The sequence below is a fragment of the Haemaphysalis longicornis genome, unplaced genomic scaffold (genome assembly GCF_048455015.1).
Source record: "Haemaphysalis longicornis isolate Haplotype H1 unplaced genomic scaffold, Haemaphysalis longicornis Haplotype H1 scaffold_12, whole genome shotgun sequence".
NCBI lineage: Eukaryota > Metazoa > Arthropoda > Arachnida > Ixodida > Ixodidae > Haemaphysalis > Haemaphysalis longicornis.
This window is the reverse complement of record NW_027526225.1, coordinates 103,430,240-103,449,671: the sequence shown is the minus strand read 5'-3', so window position 1 is coordinate 103,449,671 and position 19,432 is coordinate 103,430,240. Positions and strand designations below refer to the sequence as shown.

Below are 19,432 nucleotides of genomic sequence, written 5' to 3'. Positions count from 1 at the left end.
GTCACAACTGGCTCGGTGGTGCAGTAATAATATGTTACAAATTAACGCGTCTAAGACAAAATTTGTCGTCTTCACTTCTCCGCAAAAACCTTTACCTTCTATTCCCCCGTTAAAATTGCTCTCAATAGCAGTGTGTCGAACCGAAAAAAAATACCGGTTCGGTTACGGTTCTGGTTCAGGCGAAGTCATTTCGTTCCTCTTAAGTTCCGGTTAGACAAAATCATTAACCGAACCCGTTCGGGAACAGGTTTGAAAGCTTGAACCGGTTCGCGAACCGGTTAGGTGAGTTGTATTATCATTGCAATTAGAAAAAAAACATTTGGTAGCTGAAAATGACAGTCAAATCAAAATACAAACAAAAATTCGAAAAAATGATGCTGTTCCCCAAGGGCGGTGGCGCAGTTGCAAAGATAACTTTATACAATTACCAGATATTACAAAAACAGAGGAAGTGGCGACGATTTACCACCTACCTTCCCGCCCAGACTTTATATTCTCCTAGCGACTATTCATAAAGCCACCGCCAAGAGATATGACGGAGGGATATATTTTCTGCCCTTTCCTTTTAGATGCGAAGCATCTCATGCTCGGGGCTGTGTCCCTTCCTCTCTCGTTGTCGTTGTCCGCCGTCTGCACTCTACTGCACATGCGCGTCTCTTCAGCCCCGTCAGCGTTTGGGCTGACGTCAGCGCAGTCCACTATAAAAAAGAAATAGTTAGGCGGCGCCCGGTTTCGATCCCACGACTCTCTCGCCGCAACGGGACGTACGTCGCGCTCTTCCCACTGCGCTACAAATCTGGACGGGAGCACGTGCTACGAACGCGCCTTATACCCCTGTCAAACGTGCCTATGTAAGTGCACTTACGCCGAGTGCACTCGGGCTTCCCGAGTGACATTTCGGCTGCGCGCTGCTAAACGACGAAATAAAGTGTCCTTAGTCGAGATGTCAGTGACGATAGCCGGCGTAAATATTACTCAAAATTACTTGAAAATCCCCCTGTTTATTACGTGAGAAATAATGTTATTTCATTGTGTTTGCATTGTTCAAAATCGCAGAAGTCCACAAAAAAACGGAGTTGGGGCGGCGACTGTACACCGGTACCGGCGCAGATGTCGTCACTGTTATTCACTGCGCAGCGAATAACAGCAGCATTATCGTTTAAGGGAAATTATCTGAAAGCGTGGAATGTAACAGACAAGGTTGAAGCGGGAACACAATCACAGGACCACAAGAAACCACCTACGAGAATGCCGCAGAGAACGGCTGCCATGGAGCAAAACCCCATTAGGCGGCGGTGGCATGTCGTAAGAGAGAGGTTATTTTTTTGTTTTTAGTCGCTGCTTCTCTTTTCGTAAAAGTAAATGAGCAATATATCTACAATTAACTTTTAAAGTTACTTATTATCATGTAAACGCTCACGGTTTTAAGTTATTTTTCCTGATTTTCGGACTTCTGCTCACGAGATTACTCACTTGGCGAACTGGCCCCGGTAAAGTTTGTTCGGGGAACACACTCAGCTTAAAGTGCGTTCCTTGTAAAGCGTCATTCGTGTGTGCCGTTTAGCTGCTCTCGAATGACATTTTAGCCGAGTGCACTCTGTGCAAGCTCACTTTAATAGGCGTGTTTGACAGAAGTATTAAGTCCTTCACTCATTCAAACAACGTCAAGAAGCTACTGATACAACTAAGGCACGCGAAGCTGAACGTCAACGGAAACGACGAACTGAAAACTAATGGGAACTTCAGTCGACCCCATGGCTGCTTCGCATACTACTCAGGGTTCCCCTACGGGAAGATGGTGTAATTTGTTTTGCTGGAATCGCAATCGTCGCTATGAAATCGCCCATCACGCTAACCTTGAAGCTTTCAATTTAGGCCTGCGTACTGGCGCGGTCAAATACCAGCGCTTAATACCAATGGCGCACATTTTTATATTTGTAACAAAACAGAAAACCCTACAACAGGCACATTAATACTACCAATGAATTAGATTATTTGGTCACGCTGAATTATTTGTAGCTGTCATCTTATCGAATGTGTAAGCCACATTTTTGTTAAAAGTAAGCTTTAGTTAACGCTCAGTCACTTCATTATTGCTCAGACCACTGCAATTCTTTTTGCGATAGCTATACCGGATGTGGGCATTACAATCAGTATGTCATCGTACCGCCTGGCCCCCGGCCATCGTTTCGTGTGCTACATTGCGGAATCTTAAAACCGATTATGCTGTTACAAAATGAAAGGGAAATTTGACTCGCGGACCATAAGATGGGACTTTTTTGGGTAGACGCACTTTAATTCGTCCACAGCAGTACTCCCCTCCGGAACGAGTAGCAGTAGAAGTAATATAGCGAGTTGGGCAGTCAGTACAAGTGCACCTTCGAAAAAAAGCAGATCTGAAAGAGACAAAACTGCAGAACAAGCAGAAAAGATGATCGCTGGGCTAATGGGGCAGTGTGAAGTGCCGACCTGCCTTTATGCACGCGCCATCAGCTTTATTACTGTTTCTGCTTCCAAGACAAGGTCGAGGGCTGCAGTTTCTTGCTAAGAGATTAAGTACGCACCATAACAGTTTTTCCTGATATATCTGTTGTTATTTGTATCCGTAAAAAACGGAACTTGTCCACTGTAATGTCCTCAAAAACTGACCATGGAACTCACTTCCTTCCCATTGATGACACGTTTGGTTGTGAAAGGCAGGGCAAAGAAACGTATAGAGCAATATCCACGTTTTGGTGCTTTTTTTACTTATTCGGTTTTACGTACTTTTAGCGTAAGATTTTAAAACAACGTGATCCGCCTTTGTTGTTTTCTGTGCAAACACATCTTTTATCAAAACTGGCGCATTTGATGCCCCGTGCTATATATCTGCTCCGAGGCGCAGCTTGTGTTGCATGTCGGCAGACCAATTTTAACCAGCTGGTAAAATTAAACGTGGATCAAAACCTTGATACACGGTTGTTCTCGATTTCCATCTACTTCAGAAAAACGGTCGTGGGGAAGGGATATCGAGGGCACTTGTGGTCAGAAGCAAATGGCTTAGCCACTGAGCAGCTCCTGCGGTCACACTAGTCAAGTATTAACAATTTGCAGGTGTCGGACCTTTTAAACAAATTATGAAATTCAAAAAGTTTGCACACATCCACGGTGGGCAAACTCCTGTAGCCTGATTGCTCCAATAAAGTCGCAACTACGGGAAGGAGAAGTTGTTTTATATTCCCTGCAAGCTGCCGAGAGTGACATTTCGTTTGGTCAGCTTGCACTACGCTCGCGTTTCAAGCAGCAACAGGCCATTGCTACATTGGTGCTCTTTCATTTCCCCTGTTGTTACATAGAGCGTGATAATGTTCAATTGTCTGAAGGTGAAAGTACGCGAGCGGGTATGATGTTGATGGTACGTGAAAGAAAAAAAGGCCTGAATTGCATTGACTGTCAATATCAACAACGGAGGGTGGAACCGTTTCGGCATGGACTGGTAACCGTTATTTTTTTCGGTTCCGTTGCGGTTCAGGTTCAGCGTGCTCAAAAAATAGCGGTACGGGTTCGGGTTCAGTTCCGGCAAAAATACCGGTTCAGTTCCTGTTTTCGGGGCGGTTCGGTTCTGGTTCAACACCCTGCTTAATACCATCTCTGCAAGTGACTGCTCTAAATTCCTAGGCGTTGAACTCGTACGCAACTTGAAATACCACCGACACATTGCTTATATTGGATAAAAAATGATGTATGGCGTAAGAACACTGATCAAACCTCGCCTTTAGTTCAATCCCTCAACACTAATTTCACTTTATTTTCCTTTTGTTTATTCACACATTTCGCACTGTATTATTTCATGGGGTGGCACAGACACCACTCATCTCGCTTCAGCTCGGAAAATTCAAAATCAAGCAATAAGAATTGCCACGTCAAGCCCATTTCTCTCTAACGCGACATTATTGCTTCACGAAAACAATATATTGCAATAAGAATTGCCACGTCAAGCCCATTTCTCATTAACGCTACGTTATTGCTTCACGAAAACAATATAATAACTGATGCCGAACTTGTTAAATATAACCTTGGTAGTTATATGTATAAGATAACAAACAATCAACTTCCGCACTTAACTTAATTATTTCAAGTAGCAATGTTACGAGGTTTGCTTTAAACATTCTTTTTCTCTTGCCTAAAATGCGCACTAATTACGGCAAGCAAACCGTTTATTTTCCAGGAATTTTTTCTGGAATAGTCTAACTTTTTACCTTAAAGCATCCCGTTCCCCGAATGTAATTAAAACGAAGCCAAAAAATCACATCATGTTTACTAAATAGCCTGTTTTCTATTAATAATTTTTTATGGTTCATTGTGAGTTGCTTTTTGTAATCCCTTTTTTTTGTTATGGCAGTGTGTTTTTCTTGATTTTCAATGGTGTCTGTATGATTATAAGCGTATATTGACATTTTCTTTGTATCAATTGCAATTTACTAAAGTTTTGTTTCTCTGCTATGTAAATAAAACTATTGCCACTTCTACACTGTGCAAAAGGTCCCCTTTGAGTCTCTGACTTATGGGACCTATTTCTGTATATCTTGCATGTGTTATATGTATTTCGTACAAATAAACCTTTTTTGATTTCTGATAACTTTGAACCACGAAACGGGCTGCCAAGCTTTGTACCCTTAACAGTTTCATTGTGTCTGTCACAGTGCAGGGGGCCCGAGATGGCACAAGGATATTCCAGTATCGGTCGTATGTTATTCTTGTAATGTTAATTCATTGTTTCTAAAGGAAATTATTTAGCATTTCTCCGTAACATACCAAGGACTGTACATTCCTTAGCATGACAGTGCCAGCACAGTTGAGGGGTCAAGTACGCACTCAGGTATTTATATCCGCGCACGGAGGCAAAATGTATTCCGGTAATGCTATACATATATACGTGTTGTGACTTTTGTCCAGTAAAAGCACATCTGCACAGTTTTGTCAAAATTTATACCCATGCCCCATTTATCACACCACTCTGCAGCCTTCCCTAAATCCTTCTGTAGTTCATTGTTTACATACATTATCATCTGCATGCGCAACATGCCGGCCTCCATTCGAGAGCTGTCCAATCGTAGAACGTACCTCAGCTGGGGGAAGTTCTCTCGACATCAGAGCTTCCGTTAGCTAGGCCCAACAATGGCAGTGCTGCATTTGCCAGCCTGGGGTTGCAAGCAGCAGAGTCATGTCAATGCTCAGTGAGGTCGACAGATGTGCTTGTGGGGCTTGCTTCCAGTAAGTAGTGGTTAAGAACGACGGACCATCTGCGCAAGATTGTGCTGCAGATCGCTACTTTAAAAAGGCTCATTCGCGGACAAATCGGGATTAACCTGAGTCTCTTAAATATGTTCGCGGTGTAAAAATCGAACAGCCCTATGTATAGTGGATACATTTTTTACTGGCTGCACAGTCAGTCCAGGAAATGAATAAATTTTACAATACTAAAAAGCATTCATGGCTTCTCCAGCTACTTGCAAAATAAGCAAGATCATGCTTTGTCGTTATTTCGAAGTAATTGTTATAAAAAGTTTCGGTGGTTTTCTCATATTTTTTAAACATAATTTGCTGTTTAAATGGTTATTCGGCAGTGTGTATCATTTTGCTCACGTATATTGAACTAGTTAAAACTGCAGCGAAGACTGCACGAGGTTTTGGCATTGGAACTTGGTCTAGTTCCAATTTTTTTCTTTTTTCTCTGCAGGGGTCTTTAAAGTAGACTGGCCTATCGGCAGCAGATATGCTTTTGGAGCATTTGTCTGCTCCGTGCACAAAAACATCCTCTCTTCTGCCACATCTCTTGCCATGCCGACAGCACGTGAGTGTGTTGTGACTCAGTGCAAAATTGTGGTTTTGGGGACATACCCTGCCCCAATACAAATTGTGTTCTTGTACTGGCTGAAGTCAAAGATTCTCACAGGTTTAATTTTGCTCTGAGGGCAAAATACTGCAAGCAGTAAACAAGCAAATATTGAAGCTCACTGTTCTAGTTGCTTTGACTGAGTTAGTAAAATAGGCTGGTACGTGGCCAATTATTACGGCTGGCGTTGATTTCAAATCTTGATCTCATTGATCGCTAGAATTTGCTTGCTGGATTGATTCATTTGTTGTGCCAGTGTAAACGAAGTAAACTATTCAAAATTACTATTCCGCATTTTATGGATATTTTTACGGTCACGTGGTCAGTATGGTCATTTCAGGCACTCACACGGAGTTTGTGTGGCTCTTTAAGCGAAGAAGCTCACGTTTTCAGATGAAATATTTTTCCAGGCTTGTAATTTCAGGTTGCATAGACTCATAATTGCCGTGTGCTGATGTGGCCAGGATGTTCGTCACTGCTTTCATCATTTTCAATATTTCTGGAAGGAGAAACCTCAGTCACATTGTGATAAAGAGAATAAGGAAGTTAGCGACGGTGCACAATGGTGATTGCATGAGCGGGGCAGGGATGACCGCTAGCATGGTGCAATGATGGCAGTGAGAAGAGCTGACTCAGGTAGAAAGTTGCAGCGTTGAACTTGATGCCATGATCCACTGTTGGTACACTTGTGGTGCGTTTCGTCTGGGTGCCAGTCGGCACCTGCTGCACACACAAGTTCTGTTCATTCGTATCACAGGTCATGGAACTGTGAAAGACCTGCCGCAGACTGACAGTTCTTTCTCCTCCCCAATCCTTTTCACATTGCTCTTTTCCTTTGTGCAGGCTCGTTCTTTCTTACTCTCATGAGCGCAGCACCACCTCTTGCAGCCGGTTGCTTTATTGTACCTTTTACCTTATTTTACCTTTTACCTTTCACTTTACCTTTTACCTTTTATTTTACCTTAACCGCTTTTACCTTGCGGTTTTTTGTTGTCTTGGCATGTATGTGCATGTTTACACGCATACTCATAGGCACACACACATGCCCACCACATGTGTGTGCACTTTGGAGAACATCCCGCAGAGGCAAAAGATGGGAGGCACACGTTTTAGAAATGTGAAATGAACCATGGCCGAGAAAAATCTCGGAATATCTTTGGTGGGTGCCCTTCTTTTAACGTGCGTTGTCGTGCACTGAAAAGCTAGACCGAATGAAATGTGCGGTAGAGGAAATGTTTATGCGTGCTACATCTCAATGACAGGTGGGCGTTTTAGTGCACACAATAACACGAATGCAAACCTTGGTGTCTCAAAATGTGCAGACTCTTGTTTCAGTTCCTTTCCACTTGACCTATCTCTAGATAAACATGTAAATTGTTTTCTTTTCTGGAAGCAGTTGAAACACTCGTGGGTTATGTTGCACATGAGTAGTTTTTAATCAGCACCTCGAGGTGAAACCTGATGACTGAACTAGTCAAGGAGATGCCTGTTTGACATCAGTGGACAAAACTAGCCCTTCATCCTAATCGCACGGGTGGCTGAATTTTTGTTGGCCAAACAACCCTTGTTCGCCATTAGTGACACACTTCATGTGAGTTTTGGGATGGAGTCATTCAAGCGTCTCATGGCTCAAACATCCTGCTGTCATTCAGTGCATAGCTGTCAGCCGCAGTGCTGTTTTGTTACCCACTCTTTCTAGTAATTTAGTAGTGGGGCAGGTTGCGGTTATTATCTGGCGTTTTGTCCTGCTTGTGATTCCAGCGGATTTTCCGAGACCCCTCAGCCAGACCATCAACAAGGGCGAAGCAGCTGCGGTTTTGAAAGTAAATGGAGGTTTAGCCTTCTGGTACAAGGATGGAGTCTATGCAAGTAGAGGCTCAAGGTTTGAAGTCTCAGATGGACAACTAGGTGACAGCGGACTCTACACATTCCATGAAAATAAAATGCCTGTCCAGGTCTCCAGGATTATTGTGAGAGGTTAGTAATACCCTCACCCATGTTCTAGGAAGTCTTAGTGATCCCACAGAAATGTGTGGTGTGGTTCTTTGCGATAAGATGACAGCAGGCATTGAGCATAATCTGCCTGCGTGCATGCACAGTGCTGCTGCCACTTGCGAAGCCACTGGTTGAAAACCAAACTGCAGCAGTCAGGCTTTATGAGCTGAATATGAAAAATGGCTGTGTGGTTGTAAGCCTGTGCAGAAGCCATGCCATTGTATCTATGGGAGCCCCATTCTTACAGTTCTCGGCACACGATGTTGGTGCTTGCTTTGTGTGCAGTGGGATTGAGATACGGACGCTTATCAGTTAAACTTTATGCCAAATTGATAGGAAATTGTGCTGCGTGCATAAAACATGCACCTATGATCATGGGGCTGCATGCGGTTTGACTTTTCGAGAAAACCCCGCCTACCGGTACTCCTCACATGATCTTGGCTTCTTCTCTAGCAAACTGCACGAGCCCTCGCTCCCCAATGCGTCAGGCCAGATAGGTGCCTAAGCTGCGTAAAATATTTATTGTTAAAAATGTTTGCCTCTCCTGAGGGGTGGTGTTTCTGCTGTGGTGCATTTTTTGTGCGTCTCAACAGACAGTTTCTTGCTTCCGTCACTGCGTGCGATATGTTGACCGTACGAAAAACCAAGGAGCCAGTCCGGCCAACACACGATTCATTGGAGATGCCACAACTGGGTGTACATATTAGGGACTGGAACGTAGACACTTCTTGTACCATGGCCTGGGAAGAGAGTTGACTATAATCGGCGACCTGGCTGGTTGAGATGTTGAGATTATGTTCGAGTCGCCACAACACTGCCCCATGTAGGTGTTAGTTATAAATCACAATAACCTTGTGAATGTAATAATACACTTGGCTCATTTGTTACTAGTGAAAAAAAAATCCGGGGTATGCAGTGGGGCAACTGCGTCCACTCATTTTTAAGGCGGTGATGTTAGCTTACAGAGCATCATTGAAGGTACACAGAATCGCAAAAAAATTTGGAGTGTCTTCTGGACAATAAAAATAGCAGTGTTGGAAGAGAGGTCTAAGGAAGGGCGATTGAGCAGGTGTTAGGAAAAGGAAATAGCAGCAACAGAGAAAGGATCTGATAAAGGGTGACACCCCGGCCAATGTTTTAGACGCGCTTATAGCAGATCAACAGAAGATTCAACTAGACTTTTGCCTTTACATTCTTTTGCTGTGATGGCTCAGTGGCTAAAGCATTGTACTGCTGAGCCCAAGGACGTGGGTTCGATTCCCGGCCGTGGCGGACGCTTTTCTGATGGAGACATAAAGCAAAAACGCCCATGTGTTCGAGATTTTGGCGCATGTTAAAGATCCCCATGTGGTCAAAATTAATCCAGTGGTGCCCGTTACCATGCACCTCATCGCCTTTGTAGCGTCGGCACATTAAAGCACATAGTTCATCAATCAATCAAATCAACCTTTCCGTTCGTAGAAAGTTCTAAACTCCACTGTCCCCGCAATTGTGCCCGCATATGCCTCACTCACATAGGATTACTTTTTCTTTACTTACTTTTGTCACTTTTATTAATGTAGAGCATTCTTTGCTTTCTAACCCCACTTGCTATGGCCTGGATGGCTGCCGAACCTTTTATTGCAAGTGTGCTCAAATGAGTAATAACAGTTGCCTTTAGCATATCTGCTACACACATGCATGTGCAAATACTATAAAACAAAGTGCTGCCCGTTGGCTATCTTTGCATTAAGCCACCACTAGCATGCCTAGTATACATTTCTTTCCAGTGTCTGGAGCAGAAGAAACTTATCGAAAAGTCTCTCTGTAATTAATAAAGGGGCCATGCAGACCAAATACAAGATTACTTTATTCGAACGATTTGGGTTTATAGTGGTGCCTGCCCTTGTCCGTATTCACAGAGAAATTAGTGAATTTAAGTTAAAATTTTGATTTTCCCGCCAAATTCTGTGTTTCACGATGTCTGCGATGACGTCACAAGGATGGATCTTCAAGCAAACTTCAAGTGCGCTGCTTCGTTTCCAGCGTATGAGGACCCTTGTTTACCACCAGTCCTACGACTAGATTATGGCACCATACTGCTCTGCACCGCTATAATCATTTATTTTGTTTTTTACCGTATTTGCACCTGGCTTGTTTTTGTTACGATAGAAATTAATCGTTTCTTGAAACATGGGGTAGGTTTCACTAATAGTCACATAAGACAGTCGGTTACGTCAATCTGGCACTGTCATGTGAAACAACCAAAAAGCGCCGCACTGATGTTTAGTGCGCGTAGTACCAACAGCAGTACACATTGGTACTTATATGTTAACGTGTGCATTCGTAACTTTCATTGTTTACGCCGCCATTCTTAGTGCTGTAAAATGAATATACGTTGCACTTAAGAGAAAAAGGCTCATTCGGCAAGCACCCCTGCCTAACTTGCATTTACTTTTTCTGGCCTAAGACAATAGCACTGCTGTGCATAATATGTTATGGGTTCCAGTGCGGGAAATGAGCTAGTGGGTCACATGGCCATTCCCTTTTTCTAAATAAAGAGTTTATTTGAGCGGAGTTTATGTTAAAAGTGGTGTCAGTGTTATTCTAACGAGGCAATGTTTCGAATGAACCAAACTCGTGTTTTGTATGCAAGGCCCCTTTAAGCATGCTCGGGAACTGTCATTGTGTTGTGGCAACGTCTGTCAAGGTTTTTCTTCTGCTGCATTACCATCCTGCTTAACTTTGCCGTAATCATTTGTTCTTATCGAGCACTAGCACGTGGACACACAAGCGCCTTAATTTATTAACACCAATATTATCCTTTTTATTGTGTGGAGCTTTGTACACATTAAACCAAATATAATTTTATTAAAAATTCATGATCTCTTCTAAGGCAAAAATTTTGTATACGTAAACCTCCTAATAAATATTTTTGAAGCTTCTATGGGCATTTGGTGAGTGTGATGGTGGTTGGGCTATCATCACTCCTTATGGCTGATAGTCGTTGTCCTAGAGGCCTCTACGACTTGTTCCCAAACCATTTCAGCTTGCCAAAAAGGCGCATATGGCCCAGGGTGCAGCAAACACTGTCCTCAATGTCAAAATGGTGGAGTCTGCCACGACATCACAGGCGCCTGCATCTGCCCTCCAGGGTTTGCAGGTCAGCTCTGCGAAAAAGGTGAGTGATGGATTTTGAAGTAAGGAGGGATTTTTACATTGCCTTAGTTTTTTATGTAGTCTACCTACCAAATCTTTCGATAACAAGAGGATCAAGCACGCGACAACATTCTGTACAAGCGCACGTAAGATTTGTAGTGCCAGTTGGGGCCACTTTCTCTTTATATTTTCATTCCTCTGCTTGGTAGGATCAGGACTACTAAAAAATGTGTGGAGCCATCCTTAAATCACACTTCCTGATTAATAAGCAATTTCTGACAGCTACCATTTACCAGCTAATTCAAAAGTAACAACTAAAGACCTCAGGAAGCCTAATATCTCATTTTTGCAATCAATTTTTTGTCAGGTGTTCCAAAGTAAAAATGAAGAATATAAACTGCTTCTTGAGGTAGAAATGGTACAACCAGTCAACGTTCATTGTACACCCGAAAGACATTCAGTGTGGTGTTCTGGGTGCTTGCAAGACGCCCGCAAAGATCCGAAAGACGTTCTTCAAATACTTAACAAAGCCACAGAGGTACAGCACAGTAATGAGGGCAACACAGTAAGAAAGATATAATGGCAAATTTCTTATATTTGTATCCCATCCGAAACTGAATCATCAAGGGACATGCTTGGGGTACCGATACGTCATGCATTGTTTGGATATTGACATGTCATGCACAAATGCCTTTTCCATAAGCCTCGGTGCAATATACAAATGCTTTATTCGGTTAGAAAACACTAAATTAGTCTTGTCTTAATTAGAAAAGTGTGGTAACTTTTTGCTTTATTTTATGTCCAATAATGTCATTTTAAGTTCAAGAGTTATTGGGTCCGTCCGTGAGTGGACATCCAGAAGTCTGTAGTGTTTGTACATTTGTTGTTGGATGTTCATTGTGCATCTACACATGGATGTACAGCGGACGTGTAGTGGATGTCTAGTTCTGGCGTTGAACGTTTGGCAGTTTTTCGGACATCATATGGTTGTTTGTTGTTTCTTTTGTAAGCACTTTCACAATACAAAAATTCAACAACATTGCTGTGTTAGGGGTGAAGCTTCTTAGGGGCTCGGGCTGTTGCCGTCTCATGTCGTCGTTATCTTATGTCATCATAGTACTAAAACACCGGGACACTCGTTTTCCAACGCCTCGCGCTATAATGTAATGCGTACGAAAAGAACGCACCGCGACCTTGCGCTACAATGCTTTGTGCTTCAAAGACAGAAGAATTACAGCAAAGCTGTTTATTTCCACCCCAACGGCTTCATCTCCGTGGGCAAAAACGCCAAGGCTCCAACACTTATAAACTGCATGTTTCGCCCCTTCCCAAGTTTCACGTTAGTGTTGATGACCCAGGATTTTTCGTTTGCATTTTTAGAGATATACACTACCACCACTACCGCTATGATGGAAAGTGAGGTCATGTGCAGGAAACACAAAATCACCGTAGAGAAAGAGCAGTGCTTCAAATTACACAACAGGTGTAACATTTGCAGCACAAGGAAAGCCCCTCATCAAGTGTTGTAGCTAGCAGACAAGGGGAACAATATGTGCGTTCGAAGCACGATGTTTCACTGTGGACTGTGCTATAAGCTGCCAAATATCTTGTTTTGTTCTTTATTGCTGCCTTTAAAACCATTGTGATCAAGGATCGGTGCTATTTCTCGTGCCTTTCAGCTTGCGAGCCTTACCACTTTGGCCAGCACTGCAGCCACAACTGCACGGAAGTGGCGTCTCTGTCCGGAGGCGGCGATGAACGCTGTGGGGGCATGCTGTTTTGTTTGCCTGACCCCTATGGCTGCTCCTGCTACCCTGGTTTCTCTGGCATAGACTGCACCACACGTGAGTCGTTTCTGACGTACGCACCAAAAACTGTGTCCACGACACTATGTCCACCCATGAAAAGAAAACAGTGACCGTTTCGTCAGAGCATTGGATTCAGGCATTCCTCCAGTATGTTCCCATGAGTAAATGTGGGTCAGGAGGATCTACTATTCTGCAGCTGTGTCAGTCCCAATGGTTATTCAAAGTGCACACAACCTGAAGTCTTCTTTGGACATCTCTGGCACAAGTGTGTGGGGGGTACTCCTGTTCACTTCAACAGTTATGGATCCTATAAAAATGTTCTTTCGGCATGTAGAACAGAACTCCCTTCTCCTTAATTTCTTGCAATTGATTATGTTATTTGATTATGTTATTGTTTATGCATTTTCTTTTAGTGTGGGCTGTGCATTTGATTCCCCTTCCCCTACTCCCCCACTTCCCCGGAAACTGCTACGCCACCGTGCGTTCATCAGTTGGACAAGTACACCGTTACCGATATACGAGCAGTCTCGGAAGTGTAAAGGGAGTTTTGGGAGCGCGCCTGCCCCTTGGTTATGCCCGGAATATGACTGCACAAAACAATTATTCCACCCCGATGTTTCCCCTGATGGCCTGGAGGACGTTTATAAAAAATGATAGTCTTTCTTGGGCTACTTGATCACACAAATCTTGGTCTATCTGTGTGTTTGTTTGTCTGTCTGTCTGTACCTCAATTCAGCCAGCCGGACAAAGTGAAAGAGAGAATGAACAAGACGTTTATTTACCCGCAACCATTCCTATAATCATCTAGATCTAGGGGCAGTGTTCATACATGTAAACATTGTTGAGCAAAAACAAAACATTACGCAAATCTGAGACACAAAATCAATACATAAGCGACATTTGCAGCGTTCCTTTATCACAAATTTCACGAATGCTTGATTTCCGCGATGGTAAAGAAATACTACAGCCACTGCAGAAAAAAAATTCCCTGCGTCACCTGCTGTCGCGCGCGTCACTATAGTTCATGGTGGCATTCCAAGTTGTTTAACAGTAATGAGATCCCAGTAGATGGGGCGTGAACCGCGTGTGGGAAGGGCCACAGAGGGGAGCAGTGGAGCGCAGTAAACTTGAATTTATTTACGCAGCAGGGGCACAGACGACTATCCTCTTCAAAGACATTTGCAACAAAGTCGGCATTTGCGCGGTCATTTTTCTTTTGTCTATAAAAGCTGTTGGTTCATTTCTTTAGGTGCTCATCAACGCCAGTATCAATATGTGGCAAGTGTGTTTGCCGGCCGTGGCCCTACATCCCTCCTTTCGCCTACTTTGTGTCTTTTTTAAAGGGGCGCCATGAAGACAAAATACAAGTTTGCTTGATTCGAAATATTTAGTGTTTTATAATGCTTTCAGCACATGCCCGGCAGCAAATGATGCTTTAAGCGCGAGACACATGGACGATTGGTGCATGCGATTCGCATGCGACTGATCGTTACGAGGGTCGCCAGGACTAGTCGGGAGCGTGAATTTGAGACACATGGTATTCTAGTTCACTATAACATGGTCCGATGCGCGCTTGTGATGCGTCGTTGGCGCCGCTCCGCCCACTGTTCTTGCTCCATTGTTGCCTCCCTGTTTAGGCGCACTCGGGCCAATTTAGATATATGTGCAAGAGAAATCCGAGCAGGAAAAAAACATTTATCTACTTGAAGAGAAAGTAAAAGTGCTATTTACGTTATACATTGCATTTTTATAAGTTCAGTACAGCGTGGTGCGAACATTTAGCACCCGTGATTCCGCTCGTCCATGCTGTAGGTACCGCTGGCAACATGTGTCTACCAGGGGGACAGCGCACGGGTCGGCGGTAGAGTGTACTAGAAGTTTTAGAGTGGCCCGAGCGGCGGCCTCTCCCATTGCTCCGCCGGGTCGACTTTCGCGCAGAAAATAAAAGCGGTATAGCAGCGGCGCTGCTGTCGTCAACAACTGACCAGCCGGCGCTCCCCGGCACCAGCTCCCAGCCTGCGCGCGGCAATATTTGCGTTGCTCGCTGCGGTGTTTTGCGCTTACGAAGCTGATTTATTTTGGATTATGAGGTTTAACGCGCCGGCGCTACACAGGCGATGAGGCAAGCGCTACTGGAGGGCTCCGGATTAATTTTGACCACCTGGGGATCTTTAACGTGCGCCGAAATCTCGAAGACACGGGCGTTTTTCGGTTTTATCCTCCATCACAAAAGCAGCCACCGTGGCCGGGAATCGAACCTGCGCCTTTGGTCAGCTGATTTAGAAAGTAGACGCAGAAACGTTATGACTCCGCTTGAGCAAACTTTAAACTTGTATGACCCGCCATAAAATTATCGACCACCCCTCCTCCCTCCCCCCCCCCCCCGCCCCAACGATACTTTCTCATTTTGTATGCGTTTTCTGAAAACGTTAATTGTTGATATACAGTAATCTCTCGTTAACTCAAAGTCGTAAAATTAGCTGAAAATTTTCAGATAAGCGCGGAGTTTCGAGTTAAATCAAATTCAGAAAATTTGTAGCCAGGTCCCTGAAATAACAGCTATATATATAGTGCTGCTAACAAAAGCACTATTGCACAGGGGAGATTTCGTAATAAAGGCAAAATAATTCGCAGGAAAAAGAAACTTTTATTATTGCAGAATAAAGACACAGCTGTATTGCGCTCGGCTGATTCGCGTTCGCATCTGCATCCCAGAAAAGCGTACCCGAGAATTCTCAACGCATCGCATGAATTGGTGGTCCCCACCGCTACAATCTACGTTGTTACAAAGCAGACGCAGCATGTATGTTGTTTCTGCCGTTGTAGGCACGTCTGGAGGCTCCTCCCCGTCCGCATGATCAGCTGCGTCGTCCACAGCTATCTTATGCGCCAGACAGCATTAATTCCGGTAACGGGAACGCGTAGTCCGCGTAAACTTGCACTTCACGACCGCGTTCGGCGAGTAGTGGGAGTAATCATTCGAACGGGGACCTTATCAGCTGCCTGCAGCGGACTTTGCCTTGTGTCCTCTCTGCCAGTATTTTGAGACTTCCGTGGTCCTCCGAAAAAACGTTTTGAGATAAAGCGGGCAAATGCGTAGCGCCTATGGGAGGTAAACACGGTGAGAAAAAGTTTCGAGAAGATATTTTGAGATATAGCAGAGTTCGAGTTAACGAGGGATTAATTTAACGGACAGGCACTAGAAATGTTCTTCCCTTCCCCTTCTTGACTGCGCATGAAGCAAAAGCGGCGGGGCGCACATTCTATGCTGCAAAAAGTTTACTGTTTTTTACGTTCCTACTTGGAACGAAAATACCAAAAGCCTTCTTCTGGGATACCCCTAACGTTGATGCGTGTACTGTCGTTAGTAGGCTTATTTTATTAACCTACTCTGTCGCAGGCACTTGGTAAGAAAGTGTGTACTGAAAACGAAGTGCCAAGTCTGCGGGACCAACTACTGCTTCCTGCATGCCAGAAGACGATGCCGCTGTGTTTACTACCTCTTGTAATTTGGAAGGGACTTCCGAATCCTTCCGCACATTTTTTAAAGTTTATAAGCGATCTCTAGGACGTTTTTACCGGTTGCTTCAGCGACAAGGAGCTCCACCGTGACAGCGTTATGGATGTGCTGCAGCCCTTATTCACAACAAACACCTTAACGGCGTTGGTTGCGACCAGCACGTGATACCTTGACCGCAAATTTGGTTTGGTTCTGTATACATTGCGACACGGATTCATTTCTACATAAAATGTTTAAACAAGTTCCGTGATTACATGCGGAGGTGGGAGCAACACCTTAAACTTAGCCGTCGCTAATGATCGAGGGCGAGTTATGAAAATGCGTTGACCAAAAATGTCAATTTAAATATCCATGTTACCGTGATTCCTAAACCTTTACATGTGTAGACTTTGTGCATGATTTCCCGCGTTACATTTCATTTGCTGGGCTATTGAAAATGAAAACAAAATGTGTATTTGTTCCAGTTCCGTTTATTTGAACCTCCATGTTAGCCTTCTTGAACCTTTACCTCTATAGTAGACGTGTTATATTTCATTTTTGTCGCGGTCAATATATCTTCTGATCTATGTTTTGCATTTGTTTTATGTGCGTGTAATTGTACTCTCAGCATACTTGCGAATTAAATTTGTGTTAATCTGATTCAACTCCTTTCTTGATCGAATCAGGTGAAAGGTGGTGCCATTAATAGAACGTTGCGGGAATAGTTCTATGAAAGACGGTCATTGGTACAACTGAGCTAACTGAGATAACCACTCTAAAAAGATATCTCGCTTGCGCGTGTCATTTTCTGTTCGGCCACCACGGTGACCCGTAATTATCCCAAGCGGGCCACTGCTTAAATACTGCTATAATAACAACTCACGCAATAAAAAACAAACGCAACAACTTATGATAGTAACCCACATAACTGCAGTCCGAGCGTAAATTGCAAGACAATAACTAAGAAATTTTTCTGAGAAGCTATCATCCCAGTCCTCATATTTTTTCGTGTCATGTCCATCAAGCAACCCAATAAGGACACAATCATAACGCAATGATGAACTGGTTCATATTTGTCAATTCAACGCAAAATACTTTTTTATGGTACATTGGAATAGCGAAAATGTCGCTGCAATTACTTTATTTAAGATCCGTTACGAATGCTGCACTGAAGGAAAATCCGTAATTTTCCTTGTTGTCGAGCGGGAAAGGCAAAACTAACGCAAAATGAGCTGCAGCGTTTATTTTTCATTTCGTTACTCACAGTCCACTGTACCTACAGTACATTTCAGCAATTGGACGACCCGCAGAAAAAATTTTTAGCGCTCCACGCGTAAAGCGTTTCCTGGCCCGGTTTCCTCCCCGCCGCTTTCGCTTTCAATGGTCGTTGACTACAGCGCCGCCGCTATTTTCTGCGCGAAACGAGTACCTCTCCGGGCGGCCGGTCGGGCCACTCTAAAACTTCTAGTTCACTCTATCGGCGGCGGCGGCGGCGGCGCAGAGCTGCTCCCCACGAAATACTCGAAATTGCCACTGGCGCCACCTCGGGGCTTTGAAAGAAACTTTGTCAGCGATGACCCCTTCGGCCTCTCATTGGCTGTGGCCCCACGACAATCGCAACAATGGCACGACTGCATCTGGCTTGGCAGTCGCACTTCGTGAGCCTCCTCCGACCAGCGAACATCGCCAAAACCGGTCCTAACGATCAGTCATATCCATCAGTCGCATGCGAATCGCGTGCACCAGTCGTCCGTGTGTCTCGCGCTTTATTTACCGAGAAATTGAACTGTTAAGCCAAAATTTCAATTCTCCCGCTAAATCATGTGTTTTCGTTACGGCGACAATGACGCTTTAAGAGCACGGCCTTAAAACTAAGGATAGCCTGCTGACCAGGGCTGATACCATTTTACAGACGGTTGTTTGGTTTTCTTGTTTAACTCCCACTTTCTCATTGACGGCGCTGTAATACTGCTGAAGTGCCAGTATTCGCACTTTGCTTCTGGCCGGACTTCTATAGCTGCCGTATTTTTATTCGGATTAATGCCAAGGAGGTTTAAAAAGTCAAGCATTTCCCAAGTAAGAGGGAAGATGGCAAAGTACGAATGCCCGAGTTTGCCCGAAGTTACCCGAAGTTACCCGATTTGATCCGGAGGGGCGCTATGTTAAAGTCTTTGGCATTCGCACGTTACGTACCTCTCACTTGGGAAATGCTTGGGAATGCGCCCTCGAGCGTCGGAATGCGGAGCCGACGAGCGAGCGCCCTCACGCGGACGGAATGCGAAGCGAACCGGCACAGCGGCGCGCCGCCCGCAGCTAAGCCGAGCAGGAGACCGTTGCTACGCCGAGACCGTTGCTACGCACGCTCTCTCTCCTCCTCCGCGCCGTTGCTAGGGGAGAGGGGGAGCGCGGACGGCGGGAGAGACGCGCGCGAAGGCGCAGTACCGGCGAGGGGGAGATGTCACGCGAGGGGGAGAGGCACGCGCCGAGGATGAGTGCAAACCTAGCGGGGGGAGAGGCGCGCCAGCTGCAGAGCACGTGATGTCACGGCGCGAGGGGGAGGGGGGAGCAGACGGCAAAGGCGCCAGCGCGCGGTCACGTGGAGTGTGACGTCACGGTGTGAGGAGCGGTGCGGAGCCGGTGCGGGGCGCGCGCAGCCACGGCGCGGGAGGGCGGAGCGCGCGCAGTCACGTGGGGTGTGACGTCGCTGCGCCGTTGCTACAGACGCTCCCCTCCGCTCCTCGCGCCGTTGCTAGGGGAGAGGAGGAGGCGCACTGCGGATGGCGGAAGGTTCGGGGTCGCTTATAAAGTACATTAAAAAACTTCTGGAGTGGAAGCCGCGCCCCGATGTTGAAGGCGGCAGCCGCCATATTGCTCCAGGCAGAAAACGTGAAAGCGGCCATTTGGGGCCACGCAGCCGTTGCGGTGTTTGCGGTTGTTCTCCACTATTCTTGTGTTAAAACGCTTCTGAACGCTGCGGTGAACTCGCGTGTCGCCTTCGGCACGCGAGTCGTGCGAATAGTGCGAAGCAGAAGTCTAGAATCATTCTGATGAGTAAGTACGCGCGAAACAACCTTCAATCGCTTGTTCCATTCAGCGCGCTATCTAACTCGAGGACCC

The 19,432-nt window shown here is 45.1% G+C and overlaps 1 protein-coding gene across 1 annotated transcript in view; it reads left to right on the top strand.

The window, feature by feature from the left end:
- LOC144163147 (receptor-type tyrosine-protein phosphatase S-like) overlaps positions 1-19,432 on the top strand; it is a 137,642-nt gene that overhangs the window by 46,601 nt on the left and 71,609 nt on the right. The window contains exons 8-11 of the mRNA XM_077693972.1: positions 5,720-5,833; positions 7,637-7,852; positions 10,899-11,030; positions 12,688-12,852. Coding sequence (XP_077550098.1) covers positions 5,720-5,833; positions 7,637-7,852; positions 10,899-11,030; positions 12,688-12,852 — 627 coding nt within the window. The remainder of the gene's footprint in view (positions 1-5,719; positions 5,834-7,636; positions 7,853-10,898; positions 11,031-12,687; positions 12,853-19,432) is intronic.